We start from the raw sequence: 24,419 nt of genomic DNA on the forward strand, positions 1-24,419 counted from the left end.
AGACGTAAAAAAATGAGAGCTCCCGTCTCGAGGCCAAGGCCTATATGCTGATGCCATGTCATGCCGGGTCGAAAACGCTTGAACGCCAAGAGGTATCGTCGGGAACGAAGAAAAAGACCAGACCACATAAAAAAAGAACCCCTCCCGACGAACCTTGTCCCTCCCTTCTCTTTTTTTTCCATACCAAACTCCGATTTTTGGTATCTTCACTTCGTCCCCTCCCCTCCTCGTCAAGTCATCGCTTCCTTGAGGGGGAAATCATGATATGAACCAGAATTCAAGTTTGCGAAAGAGATGCCGTCAATTCATTCCATGGGCCAATGGTTTTTTTGTTTTTGTTGTTTCCTTTTGTGAAAGGGAGCAGGATTTACTCGTCCTTGGTGCGCGTCTCCCGACCGCGCTTGATGTTCTCAAGGATGGCCTCACGGTCCTTGTCGATCTTGAGCTTGGTGATGACGACGCTGCTGGGGTGGATGCCGACGGGGACGCTCTGGCCGGTGGCCTTGTCACGGGTGACGCGGTCGACGTGGATCACGTACTTGAGGCGGTACACGGAGGTGACCTTGCCCTCGCGACCCTTGAACGAACCACGGACAATGGTGACCTCGTCGTCCTTCCTGATGGGGATGGAGCGGACCTGCACAAGCTCAGTTAGCGCATCGACTGGGGAAAATGCCTTGTAGTAGGCAAGGATCGAGGGATATCTCTTACGTTGTGCTTCTCACGGAGCTCCTTGCTGAGGGGAGCGCTCATGATGACACGACGAACGCTGGAGGGGGCATCGAAGTGAGCCTTGCGCGACTTGCGCCTGGAGTTGTGGGAAGCTGGAAATCATTTCCATCAGTATTTGGAACTTTCAACGCGATCGATTGTGAGGCTCTTTCAGAATTTGCTACTCACCGTTCTTCATTTTGTCGGCTGGTGATCTAGAGTTGTGGTGGTTAGTAGACTCGGGATGGGGTTGAACGGAGGAAATTTCTGGGAGGGATATTCTTCTGTGGGTTTTAAAAACAAAGTGATAATTGCGCTGGTGGCCCTGAGCACGTGACTAATTTTTGGATGACCCAGAAGGAGCTGACATAAAAGCTTGGGTGGGGCCGATGTCAATGCCCGGTTACAACGAAATCGCTTTATCGAGGCATCTCACCTTCGGTGGACAGGTCCTCATCCCCAAACTCGTTCACTCGAAAACGGGCGCCTTTCCTTCCTTCAAAGGACGAAGAAGATAAAAAGAAAACCCCTGATGTCTTAGTTCCGTTTCTCCAAAGCTCCATGGACCGGTAAATATACTGCGGCACTCAGGTCAACGGGCCATCAAGCCTCGAGATGGTGTCCAACGCCTCGCCTGCGTAAACATCACTTTGTTTAAACCTTCCTCCAGGTACAGTGTCAAAAAAAAATATCAAATGTAAGCGGCATTCTTCAGCTTTCGAATTAAAACTATTACACAACAGAAACCCGAAATCCTATTAACTCACCGCTCAGAAACGTCAACGGCGCCGAGACCAAGCTGAACCCGCACCGCTGCGGCATTGCCTGAACCTTCTCGATAATTCGCCATACGAACCTCAACCGCCAGATGGAGAGGGAAATCCAGCCGACTCGGGTAGTGGTCAACGCGTCAAACAAAGGCCAACACTGGGCGAAGGCATGGGACTCTCCGGAGGAGGTGATCAACATTGCGCTTGGACTGATAAAGGAGTCCAACCTGATTTCGCTCGACGATGAACCTCTAGAACCCCGATTTCTCGTGAAGGAGAGATGGAATGCACGAACGTTTATTGTATTCGACATATTTCACGACCTTTACGACCCCGACACAGCACACATAGACCAGAAAGATCTTCCTGTCATTCTAGTCTACCTCAGCGAGAAGAAGAGCGTGAACCTGGCAGTGGGAGGGATGGGCAAAGTAATCAACGACAAAATCCGAGAAATCCACAACGATACTGGGCTAGGAAGCCGACCACCTTTCACCGTCGATCACATCGATGGAAAGGTGCCGCGCTATTACAACCCGCGAATCCCCCGACGATGAACAGGCGTGTTGCGGATAACTGGCAATCTCAATCTCAAGTCTATAACATGTTTCATCCTATATCCCTTTCTTGCTCTATTGGACTGCCTCTTCGAATAATGAGAGCGACGGCTACTGGTCTCAAGGCGTGGGCAGGTAACAGTTGGAGCATGTGCCATAAGTGATAGCCACAGTTGAGCCAGCAGAGTATATCCTATGGCCACCCGTTGTACATGGAGAACAAGTTTCCTTGATCACACCGTTGCACTTCGTGCATAGGACTCGGTCCCAATGGCACATGGCGATTCAATAGAATTTTCTACGTGATTGTCAGTATTTATCCATAAGTTCGAAAATTGTTTGGAGCAATCTTGCTAGTTAAGATGTAAGAACTCACTGTCTTGGGAGACTTCGAAACTCGGGCGTCTGGTATAATGTTGCTGGAGAATCATCACAAGCTTGGGAGTATCCTACATAAGAACCAGGCCCCTTATATTTGTAAGGAAGCTTAGCCCATCTGCCAGCCTCATGCTGGGTGTTGAGTAGCGATATTTCGTTTTCATGGGCCGGCAGTTAGGCAGCAGCACACAAGAGATGAAGTTGGTGAAGTCGTACCTCTTTAGATCTATTACTTCAGTACTGAGGTATGTAATAAACTATTACACTCTAATGAAGTCAATTTGTTAACCAGCGGTTATTACTTGCATTGTATAAGTTAAATCAATTTCAATGGCTGAGGGTAGAATTCAAGAATGGTCAAGGTCTACGACATGTCTTCCAAGAACGCCAATCAGTTCGTGATTTTGGCATAACGTTGTCAATACAGAGGATAATTTGCAAAATCCAGTTTTCGTCTATAATGCCTTTTCCTTCTAGTATATAAGGGGAGTGATTATCCAGTTATTCATACAGTTGAGCATCTATATACAATACATACCCACCCTTGGACGGGCTTCTTTTACTCCGGACTTGGTGGCGCCACAAACTTGCCATTGTTGTCATATCGCGCCTCTGCATTTGACAGTTAGAAAAAAGACACTCGAGAAGGTGTCAGGAGATGGAGGAGGGGGAGATCTTACTGAAGAAAGTATAGTTCAAGGTAACAGTCTTAACATTCCTCATGTTGAAATCATTCAACAAATCCGGATCGAGATAGAAAAACACAGGCATATCCACCGTCTCGCCCGCATTCAGCCTCTGCTCCTCGAAGCAGAAGCACTGAATCTTGCTAAAGTACGGCGCCACCTGCGCGGGGGTGACGCTGTACGTCGCGACGCCGATGATGTCCTGGTCGCTCGTGTTCGTCGCCGTGTAAAAGGCCAGCGCGGTCTCGCCGGGGAGCACGCGCACCTCCTTCTGCTGCGGGGTGAACTTCCACGGTAGGACGTCGGAGACGGAGGAGGCGAAGGTTACGCGTATTCGGGGGGCGTCAGTGACGGGCTTGAGGCGGCTGGCGAGCTCTTCGGCGTCTTCCGGGCCGGAGTGGGCGCGGACGGGTTGGCCACCCCATCCGGTCGTTTGGCATATCTGTGGCGGAGGGAATTGTTAGGCTTCGCAAGGAGTAAAACGAGCCGATCAAGCGGTTTCCCAAAGAGGACAAAAATAATATAAATTAAGAACCCACCATCTTATACAAAGGCACCGAGCCGTAGGAGAGCGCGACCGTCGCCAGGATGACACTAAGCGTATAATAACTGCACGATACGCCCAAGATCAGCGAACTTCTCGGCACTGGTCCCGAACTCATTCCTCCACAAATGCGAGGCTCCAAAAAACAAACGTACCTAGTCGTTCGGTTCTTCTGCTTATAATGTTCGCGCACTTGTGCTATTGTCTCCTCGGCCGTGGGCCTATGGGGTGTCGTCTTGGGCGGTGGTGTAGTGCTCGAGGCATGGCGACGGAAGCCGGACTGGGCCCATTGTCGGGATTGTTGGCGGGCATTCTGGCGAGCGAAGCAGGCGAGGGCCCGCTGCGACTGCTGCAGGCGCCAGGAGAGGCTCCGGAAGCTATTCATCGTTCATGGCGGTGCTCGCAGTGGCGTGCGGGTTTGGAAGAGAGGACGTTGGAAATGATCATACGGTTTTCAAGGTTCTCTGGAGAAGACTTCACTAATACGATGACTAAGTCGGGGACCTGAAGTGGTTTTCCACAGGGGCCTATCAACGCCACGGGGAGTTTCTGGGCCGAGTAGGGTGATAAACTAGAATTTCGGGGCCTGCAATTCGTGTGGTCCACCCCACCATAACCGTTCAACTCCATCTCCTCTGTCACGGTACCTGTGCTCTGTGATCAATTGAGTTGAGGTTTCCGAAGCTCGCCGCGTCTAGCTCCTCGTGTAAGCGCAACGAGCAACATCATCAAAGCCAAGGTCTGGGTAAAGAATTGATTTCAATCTCTCGGCTATACATGAGCCACCATCTCCAATGCATTCCCGTCATATCCAGAGACAGTCGCTTCTTGAATTATGCAGCCTAATTATAGAGGTCCGAGCTGGCTGTCTGGGAGATCACATGAGCCGCTTCACCAGAGTCCCGGTTTCAAGAGGATCGCCGGACAAGCTCACTTGCATCGAACTTGAATTGCTCACGTAGTCTTGTTGAGAATTCACTTTGCTATACCGGTATCATAGCTTGGTTTCTTTCCCAGTGGCTTAACTATCAAATTTTCTGTTTCTGTACGCTCAATGCCTCCTCTGTCCCCTCGATCTCAGCCGTAAGTCCTCTCTCAATGGCTGAAGTGCCCCACCAAAATCCAACTCGAGAGCGAGACTCTGTCATGGCGCAAGTGCCAACCTCAACAATTCACTAACCCTCACTTACAGTAAGAAAATCGCCGTCGTCGGCAGCGGCTGCGCCGGCCTCGCAGCCGTCTGGGCTTTAAAGAAGACTCATCACGATGTCTTCCTCTACGAATCCGCCGACCGGCTCGGCGGGCACACCAACACCGTCGAGTGGAAAGCGGGGAAGTATACCACGACGGTCGACACGGGCTTCATCGTGTTGAACGCGGCCACCTACCGTGAGAATTCTTCTCTTTATTTTATTTTCACCGGTATATGTAGGAAACTAGAGCCATTGACACTTGTATGAATTCAAAACAGCCAACTTTATCAACTTTCTCAAGTCCGTCAATGTGCCCATTGATCCCACAGACATGACCTTCAGCGTCTCGCGTGACCGCGGACTCTTCGAATGGGCAGGAACAAGCCTCGACTCAATCTTCTGTCAAAGGCGGAATCTCTTCTCGCCTCGGTTCTGGCGCATGGTATTCGACATCATTCGCTTCAACCAATTTGCCCTAGACCTCCTCATCGAGGATCACGAGAGGAGTACGCCGAGCGACGAGCCGCTCGTGAACGGCTACCACCCTCTCAACGCCACCATTGGCGAGTATCTAGAGCGAGAGGGCTACTCTGATGCCTTCAGAGACGACTACCTCATCCCCATGACGGCTGCCGTGTGGAGCACTAGCCCGGACAAGTGCAGTCTCGAGTTCCCCGCCATCACCCTTGTCCGCTTCCTCTGGAACCACCATCTCCTCTCGACGATATCCTCGCGGCCGCAGTGGCTCACCTTGAGGAGCTGCGGCCAGAGCTATATCGATGCCATCATGCAGGGCTTCCCACGTAGCCGACTCTTCCTCAACACGACGGTCGAGTCTCTCGCCAACGACCCCGACGGTAAGGTAAGGTTAAAGCTCTCTAATGGATCATCATCCCCCGTATACGACCACGTCATCCTAGCCACCCACGGTGATCAAGCCTGGTCCATCATCCAGAACTCCGCCACCAAGGACGAGAAATCCATCATGTCCGTGTTCAAGACGTCCCTCAACAAGGCCGTCCTCCACTCCGACCTCTCCCTCCTGCCGCAGAGTCGGAAAGCCTGGTCTTGCTGGAACTACATCACCAAGTCTAGCCCGACAGGGAAGGCTAACATCGACACCGTCTGCCTCACTTACAATATGAATCTCCTCCAACATATCCCCCGCGACACGTTCGGTGACGTCCTCGTCACTCTTAACCCTCTGCATAAACCACACCCCAGCAAGACCCAGGGCGAGTATCTCTACACACATCCGCTCTATACCCCCGAGGCCGTCCGTGCTCAGGAACGCCTCCACAGGATCCAAGAGCGCAGGGGCATTAGCTATGTCGGCGCCTGGACAAAGTATGGCTTCCATGAGGACGGGTTTAGCAGCGGGCTTGCGGCCGCAGAGAGACTCGGTGCCAAGTTGCCGTTTGAGTTTAGGGACTCGACGTATAGTCGTGGGCGGAAGCCAGAAATCGGTCTGCGAGATTGGATACTGAGACTATTTCTCATTCTCATACAGCTCTTTATCGTAGAGACTGTTGAGCGCGTGTTTGGGTCGAGGAAGGCAAGGACAAGGCAGCAGGCGCCGATGTCAAAGAGGAAGTATACGTAGATGCAGAGTCCGTGAGGGGAGCTGTCGTGTTATCTCAACTTTAGTAGGAGGGGCCTGTCTTCATTAGCATATTCGCATACATTGCCAGCTTTGAACACAAAATTATATCAATTTTTTTTTTCCTCTGAAGACACAGAGTTTTTTTCTGTTTTCAGTTAATTGGATATTTGAATTATGTCAATTGTTGATACAACCCATATCGGGAACTTTTGCTATTTCTGTTTTTCAGTCTCAAGCATCTTTGCATACGGAAACAATACCATAGTGGTCGAGTAATTTAGATCTTGCCCTTGTTGACAACAAAACCTTCGAGAGCAGCTACGAGAAAAGTTAGCGAAAACTAAAAGAGAATGACAAAAATTCAGAAAATCAGTTCACTTACAAACAGCAGCCCACAGCCTGTTCTCCGCCTCGGGGAAGACAAGACTCCTGGGTCCGTAGAATACCTCGTCATCAACCTCCTCAGCATGTCGAGGCAGGCAATGCATAAACTTCCAGCCCTCCTTGGCACCGCCCCTCTTCGCGAGCTCATTCGTAATCTGGTAGCCAGCAAACGCTTGCAGGCGTTTCTTGGCCTCGGCCTCCTGGCCCATGGAGACCCACGTGTCAGTCACGAGGATGTCAGCGTCCTTGACGGCCTCCTCGGGCACTGTAGTCTCAATGAGCCTTCCGGGGGTGGCAGAGCTCTTTGCGGCAGAGTTGATGAGATCCTTCATTCCCTGGGGAATGCCATAGCCGGAGGGCGACGCGGAAGCAATCGTAGCACCTAACTTAACCGCCGAAAGAGCGAGGTCGAAGAGTACATTGTTAGAGTCACCGATCCAGGCGATCTTGAGACCAGAGAGGCCGAGGTCGGAAGGATTTGATGAGGGGAAGTTTTCGTGGATGGTGAGGAAGTCAGCGATGGATTGGAGGGGGTGGAAGTCATCAGAGAGGGCATTGATGACAGGGACGGAAGAGTGCTGAGCGAGGGTGGTGACGTCTGAGTGCGGGCCGACTCGGGCAACCATGCAGGACGTCATTGAGGAGATGACGACGGATGTGTCATAGAGAGACTCATTCACCTATACACCTGGTTAGTATAAGGGAAACATACGAAAATAAAAATGAAAATTTGAAACGAGAACGAGAACGCTCCGTAAAGCGGTCATGACAGTTGAGCGGTAGGAGAAGTGAGACCAACACCGAGCTGAATATCATCCTTGCCCAAGAACATCGCGTGTCCACCCAGAAGCGTGACCGCCGCCTCGGTCGATACCCTAGTCCTGGTACTCCTCTTGCTAAACATCATCGCAACAGCTGTACCCATGAGCCCTTTCCTGAGCTCCTCGAGATGCTTCGCATCACGGCCCTTCACGAGGGTCTTGTGAGATGCGGCATTGCGGACCAAGTTAGTGAACTCGACCGGTGTGAGATCAGCTATCGTCATGAGATGACGAGGGGGGATCTGAGAGGTGGCATTGGTGTAGGAGCGAGTCTGCGTCCTGAGGCCGGTAAGGGCCTTTTTGGCGAGGCGATTTGCTTGGTTTCGCATGATGGTGGCTCACGTTGGCTCTCTCCGATTTTTTGGGTGATGGGGAGAATTGGGGATTTTGAAGCTATAGATAAGCTCTTTTTGTTGGGAAGCTTCGTTTAATTTACGTTGAAGAGAGTCTGGAAGGATAATTCTGGGTATAATTGGATGATTTTGCGTCGGCAGCAAGCTCAATGGCAAGAAGATGGAGAGTGTGCTGGTGAGGGAGGAATTTGAAGATGCAAGTGTGTAAGTTGAGTTGGATGGGGGAAAAGCTCGAGTGTCACAGACCTCCAAAAAGTTGACTCAAAGAACCAAGGCTCAAGGCCTGGAGAGATTTTGATGGGGCACGGCAGGTACGAAGTACAGCAGGTACAACCGGGCGTGGCTCCGACAGGCCGTTTACAAGCTGATAGGCTGGCACCAGGCGAAGGTGCATGTACAATCATGTACGAAGTACGAAGTACAATGCACGTCGCCGAATCACTTCACCGCAATTCTCATCAGGATCAACGCAATGCCTGGCACTGCTAAGAAGAGAGTCGCTGGATCAGCCCTGTTGGCACTCACACCGCCTGGCCTGGCTGGGGAACTGCACACTAATCACCCGCCAGTAACCGCCAGTGCACGCTGTGCGCTCCATCATCTCAAGCATCAGCGTCTTGGTCAGTCTTGTCTACGAATTGATCCAATGATTTCTTGAGAATGTCGAGTCTCCCACGCGGACCGAGTCGGTTTATACGAGTCCATGCCATGAATAGAGTTCCGGGGCAACAACCGACCAAATGCTGCTACACTCATGCGCCTTTAGTTCGGTGCTCGACTCAAGGTTGCGGGCTATTAACACCAATTTCTGCGAGACTATTCGCATAATCGAGCCAACGCACAAAACACTTGTTGGAAGGAAACCCAAGAATCTTTCTCCGACTACCCTGAGAGTCCAGATACTGAGGGTTCATCCATCCTCAGATCCAGAGCCTACTCTCCCCTTCTACATCTATATTATGCATCGCCAATTCGGATTTTGAAATGGTATGTCGGACACTCAACGGGACTGGTAACCTGTAAAACAAAAGAAGCACCAATTCTTAGAAGCGCCGCTGGAATGGTTTCTCTGCCCGGATAAAACAACTCTACCCCAACCGAGACCGAAGAAAAAGTTTTTCCTTGCGGAAAACTTAGACTCTTCGGCCCCTGGAGTTGAGCCAATAATCTTCGCACCGGGGGATTCAACTTTCTATGGAGAGGAAAGAAAGAAACAGACCAAACCAGCATCGAGTGTGAAAATCTTTATACCCACGAGATGTTTTTTCGATTCCACGTGATCTTCACTCCAGATCCGCTTCTGCAGCCCGGAGATAAGCCACGCACGTGATGCAAATCAAACTGCGTTGTTCCAGACACTCAAAGCTTCACTAGTGTCAGATTCCGGACTGATGATGTAAGTCGACTTATCGATACGTAGCGTCGTTGAACGCCGTTGGAGTCGGACAATCAACCAACCACTGCCTCGTTCTATTCGTCTGCCTATAACCATCCCCGACCACCTGTAATCCTCTCATCCAACGATCCCTCTCGAATCCAAAACCACCAACGCAGTTTCCCCGGCGGATATCTCGATTGAGCGCTCGATCGCAAAGCGCTTCGCTTTCCCCCAAAGGTCTCGCGCCATCACCGTCCGCAAACAGCCATCTATCCACCCACTCCCCCTTCCCAGACGAACAATGGCGAACCCTCTCGACACCGATGCGGGCTCCGAGCTCTTCGCCTCCTACGAGGCCGAGTTCAAGCTCGTCCAAGCCGATCTAGACCAGAAACTAGACCAAGTCCCCGAACTCACCGGCGAACCCCGCAAGGCAGCCATTTCCCAAGCAGAGCGCGCTCTCGAGGAAGCTGACGAACTCGTACGTCCCCTCTCTTTATATCCTCCCCCCCCCCAATCCCCTTCAAGATTGCTCCCCGGTATCGTCCAACGAATTACGCAAACTAACACACAGATCCCCCAAACCAGCTCGCCCAAATGCGCCTCGAAAAACAAAACATCCCCTCTTCCCAACGCCCCAAAATAAACTCCCGCCTGCGCACCCACGAATCCGCCGTCTCCGCCGCAAAATCCAAACTCGCCTCCCTAGCCTCCGACCGCGCCTCCCTCTTCGGCGCCCGCTACCGCGACGACCCCGAGAACCCTTCCTCCTCCGCCAACGCCGACATCCAGCTCGCCCAGCGCCAGCAGCTCCTCTCGGGCACCGAGCGCCTCGATCGCTCTACCCAGCGCCTCAAGGCCTCTCAGGCCCTCGCTAACGAGACGGAGGCTATCGGCGCGGCGGCCCTGGCGGATCTGCATCAGCAGAGGGAGACCATTCTGCATACCCAGGGCGTGCTGGGGCAGAGCGAGGGTTATGTCGATAGGAGCGTTAAGACGCTGAGGGGCATGGCCCGTAGGTCTGTTCCCTTTGCTTGATGGATGTTGGTAAAACTGGGGCAAGTCGCAGCTAACCTTTTGTTTCTTCGTTTCTGTAGGATGGCTACCAACCGGGTAATCACCATCGCCATCATCACCGTGCTTGTCCTCCTCATCATGGCCGTCATTTTCAGCAAGTTCAGGTGATTCCACCACGTCGCTTTTTTCAACCATTGCTAGAATCCTCGTTCTTCTATCAGTCGTGGAATGTGCTATCACATAAAGTCACTACACACCCACCCGTTCAATTTATGCATACGTCGTTCGTTGGGCTATTCTTATTTTGTCTTTGCTTTGAACAAGACACCACGGAGTTATCAGGGTTTTTCGGTCTGTAGAGTAATAATACCAATCATCTTCATCTTACCATCCCATGTCCCTCATCACTCCAACACAATCTTGGTGTCTCGGTGTCTATTCATCTAGGTTGTCGTGGCTCCTCGCCTTGGGCATCGAACATGGACTTTCTCAAAACACTATTCTCTCTATTGGTTGGGATCTAATCTCTACTCCTGTGAGTAATCTTCCATAAACCTGATGGTTAATCCGGAATTATACAGAGAGTATGTTATTAGCTCTCCCCGAGCCTCGCCATGACCCTGAATAACTGTTCCGATACCTTATTCTTCCCTCACAGTTCCACGTGCTCTCTAACTGATATACTTCCTTCCCACACAACCTCCAAACATGCATGCCCCCTATGACAATAACAACCCTAAGTATGCTGAGAAATCTCTGTAGCTGACTCTCTCTGCACATATCTCGCAAACAAGATGTAGCAGTGGTTAGCCGCCATTGCTCATATTCGCAAGTGGCGCACCGGCTCTCCCAATGTGTCATCGACGGGTGGCCGATTCTCACCCCGCTTGTCTGCCAATGAACCCGTGGCTCCGGTTTTATCTTCATGCTCGCTGCCCTTGGATGTGGACCCCCTGGAAGACGCCGTGTTGGCAATCGTAGGCGTCAAGGAAGCCGCAGCGTGTCCTCCGTATTGAGGGAGAAGACCGTGAGCCGTAGTCGACGTGATTTCTCCGGGCAGCGCATTGCTGCTGGGACTTCCTTTCTTCAGCATGCTTTGCAACAGGTCATTTCCTTTCCGGCCGCTGTTGGTTCCGAATTAGCCTCTCTATCACATCGAGAGGGAAAAAAAAAAACACCATCCGTGAGAAAAATTCCTACCTCGAAGGCTCCTCCTGACGGCGAACTCGAACGATCTTCGGTTGCTCGAAACCCTGCGAAATACTGTTAGCAATTCCATGCGCTACCTCACAGGTATTAATTGATTGTCTCTCACATTGCTTCCATCCTTTTTTTTCTTGGAATGTCCGTTTACCAAATCTTCAGATTCGGAGCAGCTCGTGGCGATGGTGGGTCCTTCGGTCTTCCGAGAATCTGTTGACGAGAAAGGATCGGTGGCGGTCTGGGATGAATCGATGGTTCCCAGGGCTCCCAACACAACATCTTCTCGCACCTTCGATGGGGACGGAGGGTAGAAGTCTTTGCCGTCGAATTTTGGCAAGCCCTTCATTGCTGAACGGGGAGCCTGGCCCCAGTATAAATGCCGAGCTCTGATCTCCTCGGCCGTAAGCTCACGAGGATATATGAAATTTCCATGTGCGGCATCCTTCGAATTGGAACCCGGAGGAAGACTGCCAACCAGATACGGGCGTTGCTGGGAAGACTGTTGAATGGACAATTTTGGGTTGTTGGTTGCTCCGACGAAACCATTCTGATGGGCATTCGCCTTGCCACGGACAGGAGTGCCATGCTCCTTCGTCGTCAAGTTTATTGCCATTTCGCGGAAGCTATTACCTCCCAAAGACATGAGCCTCTTTCGAGCTGCCTCCCTAGACTCCTTGTAACCATCCTCGGAGCTTGATCCTAGCCCGTGGTTCGAAGGTTGCACCGAAGGCTGGAAAGGGGTTGCAGCAGCAGCCGTCATTGGCAAACCAGAAAACTGCCTAGACTGGTCGCTATCCGAACTCACGGATCTTTGGAAGGTGTTGTTGTCGCCAGAAAATATTCCCCGTACCGCCTTGCTAGGCTTTCCAGTAACTTGGCTCGGAACGCCGTTCTCTTTGATCGTTGAGCTGCCCCCAGTTGTGGCCTGTAGGCCTACTGAGCCAAAGGGTATACCGTTGAGTCTCGGCTCTTGCTTCTCCAGTTTAGGATAATGCAATTCTTCGAACTCCAGCTGCCTTGGTAGAGCATCCTCCAAGGCCTTGATGGAGTGACGGATTTCCCTGGCAAGGCCCTCCATATGCTTTACGTCGATCTGGTGGACATTGTACTGAAGTTGATCCTCCACTCGCTTCAGATTCTGTTTAAGAGACTCGATGTGAGACCTTGTGATCTGGCTCGGACGGATTGATGAAATAGGAGGCGTCGTCGGTGCTCCAAGCGGTGTAGGACGGTGGATCCCCGCATTCTGGGTTCCTTGCGCATCAAAGTTGGGATATGGTGCGCTCCCGGCTGGCATTTGGGCGTGTATCTGTGCCTGGCCCAATATAGAGCCAGCGTATTGCCCTCCCATATATCCAGGTGATGCCATAAGGGGATGGAGTGCGTACGGATACGGCGAGGTACCAAGCGGGAGCATCCACTGGCCATTAAGGAAACATGGCCGAGAGGCATCGAACTGACCTGTGGGCGGCATTCTAACACCTCCTGCCCCATCTAAACCCTGGCCATGGGAGGCCACCTGGGGGGTGACCGGGTCGACTTGCCCATATCCGTTTCGACCAACCGCTTGAGGGATTGCGAGGCCGCTGGCAAAGTTAAATCCCATAGGGATATGAGGAAATGGGAACTGTTGCGGGCCGAATAGGCCCGCAGGATAGCCCGGCCAAGGCGCAGGATACCCGATAGGCAACGGAACAGAAGCTCCTGCAGGTGCCTGCTCCTGAGCCGGCTGGGTTTCCACGTGGTTGTTCGGTTGCTGTTCAGCGGGGCTCTCATTCTTCTGGTTTGGGGATTGAGCCCCCCTAGTGTTGGGGACAATCCTTCCACCAGCAGTAACCCGCACATGAGTGGGCGAAACAACAGCTTTATAGAACCTCTGGAAACCCTCATCCTTTTGGGCCCCAAGGCCGGTAGGCGCTGGAATAGGTTGCGTTGCGGCGGCTTCGGGGCCGGTTCTTCCGCGGTAATGCCATTCACTAGCTTCTGGGAGGGTCACGACAACATCCCTAGAATCGCTTGATGAGGTTTTCTGCGTGAGTGTCCGACGACGCTCTCGGCCCCTCTCACCGTGACCGGACTTCTTGTTCGCATTTGAAACGGAAATCTCTCCTAAAGACGTAGTCAGAGTCGGGTGGTTCTCAATGTTCTCCACAATATGGAGGATGACTTACCTGCGCCTGCTTTGTCACAGATCCTCTTCATTTCGGCTGGAGTTACGGTGACAACACCGTCAGTCCTCAACCGAAGGAGGTCTTTGATAGTGTAAGATTTAGGCATGGCCATCCAATCTTCCCCAGTCGCTCTCGATCAGGCGACAGCTAGGAAAATGGGTCCAGTACAAAACAAAACCCTATTTCACGGACAGGCTCCTCGGCGCTGCTGTAGTTTTTGGGAGACAAGGGCTTCGGGACCACAATAGGCGAACAGGATTTCAGAAATCGACGGAATCTAGAGGCCGGGAGTATAAAGAGTTAGTTAACGCCATCCATAGCCCGTTTGATGAGATGTCATGAGTGATGTCAACGAATGAATACCTTGGGCCAGCAAGAGGATATATTGAGGGGGCTACACTGGGAGCTTGCGGCGAGATCGCACACCTTTTGCACAAAGACCTACTACCTCTTACTCCTCGCAGTGTGTAATGCTGGCCCAGGTTGGTTGTAGATGTGTAGCGCAATTGCAAGGGTGGACGAGATGCGAGATACGCAGAGGACTCAGGGTTGGATGTTTGGAAACTCGCCAACAAGTGATCACGCGAGATAGATACTCATATAGGCCTCACCCTGTGGAGGCTTTTGGTTGGAACCGCGACGTAGGAGCAGAATTAACAGGCTCCCGCGAGTCTGAGATGGCAAAAACGGGGGAATCAAAACAGAGTCCCTAGAAGATGTGGAACGGGATCAGGGAAGGAGACGAAGGTGCAGCGGTGTCTTGTGTTGGAACGTGAAGTGGACGCGAGAGTATCGAGGGAGATGTTGTGGGTGAGGTTCGGGGAGCAGGACCGACGTGAACATCATTCTAGAAGGGAATCGGCAAAGGTACCCATTCGAGATCGTGCCTGCCCTTAGAGAGAGGTTGGAGGAAACCGTATTTGATTACGAAGAGATGGAAAGAGGTACCTTCGGTTCCTATCCCTGGCGGGGAAAGTCCGGATGGGCCATCACACTTTCCACAGGTCAAGGATGCAACTGCCATTGACGCTTCCACGGCAGGAGACATCGATCTATGGAAGGAAGCGCTAAGGTATCTTTTCAAGTACACTCCTGCGTGAGTCCTGCCCTGCGTGGGTCCTGCCTGCTCCTTCTTGTTACTCATGTTAATAGTTTCCTGTACATTCTTAGTCGATTCTTTTCTCTTTCCTCAGACCGGTGCAGTCATTGCATCAGCAACGTTTCTGGCTTCCGCTCGGTGAGGATGCTCCTCTGCTCCTCTGCTCAAGAAGACAATGGAAGAAGCCGAGGGCACTGATCTCTTTCTCTCACTCTGTGCCTTGTCTGGCCGTCAGTTACCATCAAGTCCGCCACGTCTTTCCCGCCATCGACTGCCCCGATTCTGCCTTTCTTATACCCGTGGTCTTCTGCATCAGTCATGTAGAGATCCAGCATCTCCGGTTCCCATTCCATCCACCGAGATCGGTTCTACTGTTTTGTGGAAGGATCTAGGAGAGAGAATTGTGCAAGTGCGTTTCCGGATGGAATAGACGTATACATGGGCCTTGACACGCCTACACGGATTTTGCTCAGGCTTCCATCCTTCAGTCGCCACATTGTCAACTAGGTCGGTTCTGGATGTTGCGAAACTGATCATCGATGTATTCCAGATATATCCTCACCGAGTATGTCCTAAAAGTAACTACCCAAGTGCACATCAAGCGGAAGGTCTCATATCGAAGAAACGCAAGGAAGCCAGCCAGCGATATGCCAAGATAACTCCGACCTCTACGGTCTTAATCCACTGACAACTCTTGAGATACCAGCCATGACCAGAAACATTCGGCTCAAAATCCAACTCTCGGTTTTTCATAAGCGATGTGATTTGTTGCCCGATAACCGCATATACCCTCGCAATTTCCACCGAACATGACCGTCACCATAAGGGATATATCCTCCCTTCGTTGTATTCCCTGTCAGAGCATTCGCACCGATTCGGAAAACAAAAGCCAAAAAGGCATTGTGGTTTGACTCTCGGTCTCGTTAAGAGGAGCTATCCGGAGGCTCTGGTGGTTCTGGATTTGGAGGGTCGGGCTGAGGATGAGGCCGAGGGCTGTTCTTATCTTCGCTCGATAACAAGAGCGTTCTTGATGCTTCGACCCGATGCTGCATGGCGAAGCTTCCGGGTCGGTAAACGAATCAAATTAAAGACTTCTAAGAGGTTTTTAGGAATGGTGGGTGAGCTTGATATGACTTGAAAAAAGAAGACGGATTTTGAACTGGAGTCTGCGAGCGCGAGGATCACTTCGAGGATGTGGGCGAGAGATCGAGAGATATGACGACACGCATTCTGAAGAGGGCATACGCCTGGCTTAAAAGGATTCATCTCGATACACCCATATCTATTAACCCCCACCACCCTCGGTATCCCAAGATTGAGCCGCAAGGGTTGGTGCTCGCAGCCCTGCAATGCGTGGTGTCATCTACAAAGACTCCTGTGGTTCGTTCATGTTGCTTGGCGAAATGCTGAATTCACTCTAATCAGTGTGATAGGATATATGGCAAGCTTCTCCATCCTCGATACTACAGAATCGGCACCGGTCTTATGACTGGAGAGTCATTCCGTCGGGGTCGGAAAGCCTTCGTGTAACTCTGTATCAGATGACAGGCTCCGGAAACAGAGCCCAACGCACCATTATGATACCCCAGCTCACCATTAAAAAAGCTCACTCCGCGAAGAACATTGCGAAGAATACTCGCAGACCCTGATGGCAGAAGGATGGTTTGGATGGTGCATCCGGGGAATATACGTCATCGCCATCCTTCCACTCCAGACGGTAGTCAGAAATCTTTCGAGTGGCAATAATTAAAGGCTTACACCCCACCAGGTAAATCACCGAGACGCGTTCGTGGGAGCTGCCCCGGGGTTGGGTGGATGGGCGTGGGCGACACATGCATGCTGGTGATATGTTGCAGCCTGTCTCACACCATGCATGTCGAGGGCCTTTGCACGACCGCCGCTCGGCCCCACTTACGGTGACACGACCAAGCCAAGGATGGGCCAGATTATTACAAGGGGCTTCATGATGGCCAGTATTGAGTGTTCCCCGCCAAAGAACACGCCCGTCACAGAATTCTCTCGTCCTTCCATAAGAGCTGCTATTAACTGGCGTCCCTGACCATTACAATGCCACCAGCAAACGAAACTAATGCGCGCTCATGAGCTTCGTTTCGACATAGACAAAACCGGTCGAGCCTAAACATCTCATTCGGACATAATCCTACATGGATTTTTGTTCAAAACCACTGGCCGGCATGTAGGCAGCAGGGGAACACCGCAAGAAATCCTTCCAGCACCCGCTCGAATCCAACCTATTGGCATGCACGCTTGTATCACTTTCTGACGGGCGAGCATTTCTATATATTGGGCTGCACTGTTTTGTCCTGGTGACAAGTCGTAGGGGGCCAAGAGTCGTGCTGAGCCACAAACGCTGCCCACCCTGACCATTGTGGAAAGTTCTTTCCGGATATGACCATGACCTACCGACTAGCACGCTCGATGCATCCACGACTACGTGGCCTAGACTACGGGATCTAGGCTTACTATCTCGCCCGGACCAATATAAGGGGTCGGATTTGTGGTGGGTGGCTCTCCAGCATTTTTTCGGGGTCAAAAGCCGAAGCGCCGTTCGCGCACGGCGCGTCTATCCGGCTATTCCAACCCTGCGGAGCAACCCTTCGGCCCTCGGAGACAACGTAGGTGCTTCGTATTAGGCATAGATTAGTTCCAGGTCGTATTTATCGGCTCGTCGCCTGCGACGAGAAACACGACAAGGACTCTCACGATCAATCTCACGCAGCGCTCCCATTACGAATTCCTTCACAGCTTCTTTCCCAGAGTCGAAACTCTCAGAGGTGAGCTATATCCCGAGGGATAAGTGCTCGAGTCTAGATCCCCTCACAAGATCAATCAATGTGGAAGGAATATAATCCTGTTTCGTTGGGCCAGGTGACCACCCCGCTGGCGGGTTATCACTGTTTGGGTTTTCAGACAGCCAGGTATAACATCTCATCTTATAGGCCTGAGGGACGGCATTGCATGTCTGAGCGATGCTGTATCCGGAACAGTGACCTGCGCTCGCATGGGCTGGTTCTCAGATGACCAGTGGACCAGACTTTGCCGCTGGTCGAGGCAATTTTCTCTCCGATGAGAGATGACGGGGGTAAGTTCTGAGCAGGTTGTTGGCTGTTAGAGAGTCTTGATATGGGATCCCAATGTGCAGCTTCTCAGCCAAGACGGAAACCAAAGAATTCCGTAGGATATCGCCGACGGCCATGTTAAAGGACATCTCTTCAGGCCTCGATTAGGAAGGCTACGCAAAGAGTGATGGAGAGAAGGATGCCAGGTCGTCGACCCAGAAAGGAGTTCGGTTGAGATGGAGAGACGCATGCCCCATAAGCCTTCATCCCTGAATTTAAGACCAACCACTTTCCAGGAAATGGCGTGAGATCACCCGAGGCCACGATTCAACCGTGATTTCCGTTGCGTGGACCGTGTAGCGGATGCGTAGGGCAAGGGTTGTGGACATTGAGCGCACCAACGAGGGTTGGCAATTCGAGAGTTGGGCCGATTGGAAAGAAGTTACCCGAAATCTCCTCGGCTGCGAACGAACATCGAAAACCATGCCAAGCGACTCTGCTCGAGATGTCATGATCGAAAACTCTCTCAAGCGGTCCGTCCCGCCACCTTCCGGGGGAAAAGAGTAGAGGCGATCACAAGCTTTCAAACTCGTCGGGACCAAGGTGCATAGCCACGGGCGCGAACGGACGCTGGGGCTAAGGATTAGTAGTTGTTGGCTCTCACCATTGACACAATGCCACGAAGCATTGGATGGAAACTGGATCACCACGCCTCCGAAGTGCCTTGACCCTTAACCTGTTTGAAGTTTTCACGCCCGCCTGGTCATGGATTGAAGGAGGCGTCTCCTAACGGAAGTTGCTGTCGCACTCGACAAACGTCTTCAGCAGGCTTTTTGAAAGGGCAAATTCCACAGCCTGCTTACCTCGGACACCTTCAAACGAGTAAATGAAGTTGACCAACCAACACGAGCTGAAGTACCAGAAGCCGAATAATAATGGTCGGCGAAATTTCCCCGGAGTTATCGGCTCCTTTGCACCTATAAATATCTCGCTTACCTCTTCACCCCGCGCAGAGGAGGCATGGAGTCTGCATGAATTACGCTTGATCTGGGGAAGAGGTGCAGGTAATAGGAGCTGATCGACCCCGCGGTGGCATGGTGGCTGGAGCTACCCCGGAGCAAATGATGCGCATGGTGCAAAGCAGAGCTGTCCAACATCTAGCAGAAAAAGAAACATTCAGGCAGCCCCGAGTTTTGCCAGCCTGGCAACACGTCGCTCCGCCTCCACCGCCGCCTTGCAGGAACAGGTTCTCCGGGGATGTCCGGCGAAAACAGGCGCGACGCCCGGTGGCGAGAGGGGTCTGGAACGACGCTGCTCCGCACCCCGCCGAGTACTGCGCTTCTTCGGGCGCGGCCTGATTCGCCAGATTAAAGCCATTTCCCCGAGGTTTTACGTACTTTTCAGGGGACCAGATGCAAAGCTCAGACTCTGTCGTGCCTTAGTGTTATGTTTCGCATGCGAACCACGAACCATGAGAAAGCACGACTTTATGGGCCATTCACAAGCTTGTCGCAGAGTCGCTCGTTACGCACTAACAAGAGGATTTTATTCCACCCCAGGCTAGTGGGACCAATCGACGAAAGAGCCGAGGATGGAAAGGCGTGGGATTGCAGTTCACCCCGCGTTGCGCCGCATAACGCTTGACAGGTTTGACTCTCTTTCCAATGCCAGCGAAGATGGGCTACGTCACTAGTAAATGAGAAACAGGCGATTCTAAGGTGCTCTGGGGAAAAGGAAGGGACCACATTGACGTGCATCAGAAGCCGCAATTCTGGGTTACCTCGGGAGGGGCTTGCTCTTTAGCGAGCACGAGCAGACGAAAAAGAGTTGGAGCTGCGCTACGCTCAACGCTCGTTGGCTCTCTCGGGCTCTTAATTGACGCGTGGGGTTTCCCGAGGCGAACACCGGTCTTGATGAGGAGAAACACGAAGGGTCTCCAACAAACGTGGAGCTGCAGCATTAGCATTTGATTTTGACTGACCTGGGGCTCGCCAGAGATTTTACCTGCAAGAAGCTAGTCGATTATTTTTTTTTATTTTACCGCGATCCCGCACTTCTGTCCCTTCTCCTCTTTCTCTTGAATCTCTCACCATTCCCCAAGTTGTCTGCTTTTCCTCGATTGTGTTCAGCCCTGTATCATTGCAACCCTTTTTGCATTCCCCCTCTCCTCTCTCGATTCAGTTAACCCCAATCCTCCTCTTCCGAAATCCTTGCGCCATACGCTCGAAAAAGTAGCAAAGATGGCCCCTCTTACACCTCATTGGGTCCAGCCGTCCCACCCAGATCGGCTAGAGGTCATTGTCAACGAAGCTGCCTTCACCTCGAAGAGCATTTCGAAAATCTCGCTGCCTCCCTTCGCTACATTTGCGAAGTTGTCCTTCCCTCCGTGCACCGTCTCTGAGAATGTGACGTACGCCACGGTACAGATGGGCAAGGATAAGCACTTGAACTTGAACAGTGACCTCCTCTACATTAACCACTCGTGCGAACCTTCGCTGGTCAGTTGTCCCTTTTCCTGGTCTCTCCCTCTGTCCTCGGTGTGCTTGGATCCTCGCGCTTGCAGATAAGCAAGGCAGCCTTACGCATGCTGTCGTCTCTCTTTTTTCTACCACTTCCCCCCTCCCACACCCACCCAACCACGCACGTCTTACCCTCCCATTTCCCGGATTGGGAACCCGTTTTCCTCTCATTCGATGCTATGGTGGTGTTATTGAGCTAGCTACCCTGGCTTGTGTCGCACTCTTCACACCCTCTTCTACCACCCTTGTAACTGCGCCCATGTGAGCCAGGTGAGCTCCTGGAAATGTGATATCAACCTGCTTTGCTTCTCTCTGTGGACAATGTGGGACAAAGGAGTTGTAGCTCGTCATCACTATCACCCAACTACGTCACTAACTTGACCCTCGTGCAGATGTTCGATACTTCGAGCTTCAATGTCATCGTCGGACCCAGAGGCCTGGAGCCAGGCGACGAGCTTTCCGTGTGTTCTCCCCCATCATCTCGCCCTCCTTGAGACCCTTCTGGACAGTACCCTCCAGCACACCAACGCCTTCCTCCATTCTCCCCACCCCCACCCCCAATTGTGTCCAATATGCTCCTCCATTTCTTCAAGAAGGAATCCTTATTAATGCACGGTCCGACATATGGTCACCTCCCGCCCACGGGAACAGTTCTTCTATCCTTCCACAGAATGGTTCATGGCCCAACCCTTCGACTGCCTATGCGGTCAACCCACCTGCCGCGGCCGCATCTCGGGCGCTCGTGACATGACCTCCGAGCAGCTCAAGGGCATCTGGCTCAACGCGCACATCCGCGAACTCCTCGAAGAGCGCGACGCCGCCGCCTCTTCTACCTCTACCTCTTCTCCTTCGCCCTCATCCGCTCAGACCACCAACGGTGCCGCCGCCGTCACTAACGGCAAGACCGACAACAACGGCGTCGTCAAGAAGAACGGCACCGCCGCCCCTGAGAACGGGGTCGTTGATCAGACGGCCGACGCGCTGAGAGACGCGCTCAAGCACGCCGAGCAGGTCGTCGAGGCCGCCAAGACCGCCCTCGCCACCTACCTCGAGTCTCGCACCGGCTCCTCCTCCTACGGAGTCGCCGTCCTTTCCTCTGTCGAGGCCGCTAACGGCAGCGATGTCGCCAACGGCGAGCCCAACAGCAAGGCTGGGGTCCAGAGACGGGGAGTGACGTCACGAGAATTGTCCGGGGAGATGGGTGGAGATACGCCTATCGAGTAAAGGAGTGGAAGTTGGAAGTTTTAACCCCCCTTCCCCCTTTGATTTTTTGAAATCCGGTGCTGTCTGTCATCGAAACAGATTGAAAAGAAGTAAACAAAAGAAAAGAAAAGACGCATGCAATGTTATATAGCCCGGATGGCTCTTGGTCCGTTCCAGTTGATTCAACATCCGGCTGGCCGACAGGGCGCTGAGTTAGTTTGGTTTAAGTATGAAAAGAACATCTCGTTCACCAAAACTTCCCCTCTTTTGTTCCGAGATCTTGGCATTGTGATGCGAAAGGCCCCAAGCGTAAGCGACATAGGCAAAAAGGCCTTTTAGATTCAAGCCATCAATGAATTGACGCTGTAGACGAGAAGAAACCCAAAAACAAAAGTAAAAGGAAAGAGAAAAGCTGCTCTGAACGCCCCAGCTCCATGTCTTTCTTCCCGGTTAGATTATACATCTCCAACCTATTCCCTTTCAGTTATATCCCCCAAATCTGAAAACCCAACAAAAAAGGAAACAACCCGTCTCGTCCGATCATACACTCTCGCTCTCGTACAAGGACAACACTTTCATTCCACCCTTTTTCCGGAACAAGAAAAAAAGACCAGCGTGCTTCCGCTCTCCTCTCCTTCTAACGCCGTACCCTATCAAGCTGATCCTCCAACTTGTCGATCCACCGATCAAATGTATGCCGACCGCCCTCGGACCCAGCACCCTGACCATACTTGGCCTCCTCCTTCTCCCACGCCAACCTCTCAACGGCCTGCCTCGCCAAAAACGCCCTCGCAAACTTCCACGCCTCGGTATCACCCAAATTCCACGCCTCAATAGCGTCCCGCACGCGCATCTTCTCCTTGGCGGAGCTAACGCCCACAGCCATGGCCTTCATGAGAAGGTCTCGCTCGCGCTCCCTCTCGGCCGAGGACGCGGCGACGGGTTCACCGTCGTCGCCAGACGCATTCTCGGTGCTGGGGGCAGGTGGGATATCTTTGTTCTCGGGGAGCGTGAAGCCAAAGTGCCACTCGAGATCGGTGGGCGGTTTCTTCTCGGCCGTGAACCAGATGGAGCGGCCCGTGTGTTCTGGTCCCGCGATAGCTTCCTTCAGACGCATGATGCGTGCTCCGGCGCCGAAGTCCTTGGGGAGGATATCGAGGGTCGCTTCGGTGAGCCAGGGGTCGCGCATCATGTCGCGGCGGATCCAATCGACGTCGATGTCCTCCCTCAGGTTATCGAGCGTGGCGAGCGTGTACGGGTGCGGCACGGTACCGATGGTGAAGATCGTTGAGGCGTTGTTGTAGTGCTCGGGCGTCGTGACCTTGGCGTTCCTCTCGCCCTTGCAGGGTGTGCAATCGGGGTAGGTCGGTGGGCAGGACTCGGCGACGGGCGTATCGGGACAAGCGGCGAGGAGGTGTGCGAGCTCCCACGCGTCCTCGACGGCGAGCGTCGTGTGTCGGGGTATGGGTTTAAGCACGGCGATGCCGTCGGAGAAGACATTCTGCCACATGACGTGGGAGTGGGCGTTGATGAGCTTCCTGAGTCCCTGGAGGCCCTTGACCGGCTCGTTCTTGATGACCTCGGCGAGTTTGGGGTATGATTTTTCGAGGACGGTGGTGGAGTAGGAGGCGAGCGATCGCGGCTCGGTATCGATGGTGATGGAGCCTTGAGGAGCTGCCAAAACCAGCTCCTTGACCTCCTTGAGCTTGGCCGCGTCGCTTTCCATGAAGGTCTTGACGAATTCGGACACCTGCTCCCTTGACCCGGCGAACAGCGCATTATCAAGCTTAGCCCACATGGTTAGAGACGGATACTCGCCGCGACGAAGATAGGTAATCAACGGGTCATGGTAAGCACCCATTGGCACGAGGGTATATTCCGCTATTAAGCCTCCTCCCATGTTTTCCCAAGCAAACCACCTCATGACCTCGTTCTTCATGGCGGCGTCGAGCTCGATGTGCCGCAGCGTTTCGTAGAGCGGGTTGTTCATAGCCTCGGCGGCGGTCAAAATGATGGGCTTGAAACCCTTCGCCCACCACGCCATCCTCCACATCAGCAACAGCTCGCTCTCAGCATCCTTGGTCGCCGAGTCCTTCTTGGCGTCGACATCATAGTAGCAATAAATAGCAGGCCTCTCAGCCAAGGGCGGCAGCAAAGACCTATCCTCATCAAGCGTCAAGGACGACGAGAAGGGAACGAGCCACTTCCAATCAGCCCACCACGACGACTCCTCGAACGTGTCATTCTTCTGCCTCGGCGGCGCGTGGGGCGGCTGGCGGAAAGGGTTGAACACGCTATTCGACAGCGGGTTCTTGAGGTCCTTAAATTTGGGTAGGGACACGGGGAATTTGTGGGAGGTGTATTGGGAGAGGCTCGGGCCCGCGGGGATGTTGCCGGCGAGGGCGAAGAGGATGGTGACAGCGACGATGAAGAGGAGACCGCCGACTAGGCGGAGGAGACGGCGGTTGGCGAGGCGCGGGATTGGGCGGCCGAAGAGGCCGAGGATCCGCGGCATTGTCGGCAGTAGATCTGTACTCTTCTGGGGGGGATGTTAACGAGGGTTGGAGGAGAGAGGTCTTCGATTTGATCGTTTCGGCGTGCGGCTGCCAGGCCCCCTGGATTCAATCAAGGAAGTGGAAACGTGAGTGTCGGAGCCCCGATCAATTGAAGTGAAACACAGTCATATGAACTCGACCAACTAGCTCACACAGCGGGTACGAGCTTCGTTCGAGAGTGGAATACGCCCTGA

The 24,419-nt window shown here is 52.8% G+C and overlaps 7 protein-coding genes and 1 pseudogene across 7 annotated transcripts; 3 read left to right on the forward strand and 5 right to left on the reverse strand.

Moving 5' to 3' along the window:
• Positions 1–367: 367 nt before the first annotated feature.
• Positions 368–910, reverse strand: SAPIO_CDS2844 (uncharacterized protein; the record flags this gene model as incomplete). Its single annotated transcript, XM_016785764.1, has 3 exons — positions 368–637; positions 712–824; positions 901–910. The coding sequence occupies 3 exons, from the start codon at positions 908–910 to the stop codon at positions 368–370; spliced, it is 393 nt and encodes a 130-aa protein (XP_016644546.1).
• Positions 911–2,975: 2,065 nt separating this feature from the next.
• SAPIO_CDS2845 (uncharacterized protein) lies at positions 2,976–4,031 on the reverse strand (the record flags this gene model as incomplete). The annotated part of the gene is made up of 4 exons (XM_016785765.1): positions 2,976–3,028; positions 3,097–3,544; positions 3,642–3,711; positions 3,802–4,031. The coding sequence occupies 4 exons, from the start codon at positions 4,029–4,031 to the stop codon at positions 2,976–2,978; spliced, it is 801 nt and encodes a 266-aa protein (XP_016644547.1).
• Positions 4,032–4,700: 669 nt separating this feature from the next.
• On the forward strand, positions 4,701–6,442 carry SAPIO_CDS2846 (uncharacterized protein; the record flags this gene model as incomplete). The annotated part of the gene is made up of 3 exons (XM_016785766.1): positions 4,701–4,729; positions 4,839–5,035; positions 5,118–6,442. 3 exons carry the CDS (start codon positions 4,701–4,703, stop codon positions 6,440–6,442), a joined length of 1,551 nt encoding a protein of 516 aa, XP_016644548.1.
• A 277-nt stretch (positions 6,443–6,719) lies between these two features.
• On the reverse strand, positions 6,720–7,976 carry SAPIO_CDS2847 (Ornithine carbamoyltransferase, mitochondrial; the record flags this gene model as incomplete). The annotated part of the gene is made up of 3 exons (XM_016785767.1): positions 6,720–6,760; positions 6,825–7,506; positions 7,626–7,976. The coding sequence occupies 3 exons, from the start codon at positions 7,974–7,976 to the stop codon at positions 6,720–6,722; spliced, it is 1,074 nt and encodes a 357-aa protein (XP_016644549.1).
• A 1,703-nt stretch (positions 7,977–9,679) lies between these two features.
• On the forward strand, positions 9,680–10,563 carry SAPIO_CDS2848 (uncharacterized protein; the record flags this gene model as incomplete). The annotated part of the gene is made up of 3 exons (XM_016785768.1): positions 9,680–9,859; positions 9,967–10,397; positions 10,476–10,563. 3 exons carry the CDS (start codon positions 9,680–9,682, stop codon positions 10,561–10,563), a joined length of 699 nt encoding a protein of 232 aa, XP_016644550.1.
• Positions 10,564–11,215: 652 nt separating this feature from the next.
• SAPIO_CDS2849 (uncharacterized protein) lies at positions 11,216–13,875 on the reverse strand (the record flags this gene model as incomplete). The annotated part of the gene is made up of 4 exons (XM_016785769.1): positions 11,216–11,519; positions 11,596–11,648; positions 11,711–13,707; positions 13,770–13,875. The coding sequence occupies 4 exons, from the start codon at positions 13,873–13,875 to the stop codon at positions 11,216–11,218; spliced, it is 2,460 nt and encodes an 819-aa protein (XP_016644551.1).
• A 6,313-nt stretch (positions 13,876–20,188) lies between these two features.
• SAPIO_CDS2850 (uncharacterized protein) lies at positions 20,189–21,691 on the forward strand (the record flags this gene model as incomplete). Its single annotated transcript, XM_016785770.1, has 3 exons — positions 20,189–20,446; positions 20,860–20,928; positions 21,119–21,691. The coding sequence occupies 3 exons, from the start codon at positions 20,189–20,191 to the stop codon at positions 21,689–21,691; spliced, it is 900 nt and encodes a 299-aa protein (XP_016644552.1).
• A 616-nt stretch (positions 21,692–22,307) lies between these two features.
• SAPIO_CDS2851 lies at positions 22,308–24,185 on the reverse strand (annotated as a pseudogene; the record flags this gene model as incomplete).
• Positions 24,186–24,419: the final 234 nt, after the last annotated feature.

Source organism: Scedosporium apiospermum (assembly GCF_000732125.1).
Source record: "Scedosporium apiospermum strain IHEM 14462 chromosome Unknown SEQ_SAPIO_0087, whole genome shotgun sequence".
NCBI classification, from domain to species: domain Eukaryota; kingdom Fungi; phylum Ascomycota; class Sordariomycetes; order Microascales; family Microascaceae; genus Scedosporium; species Scedosporium apiospermum.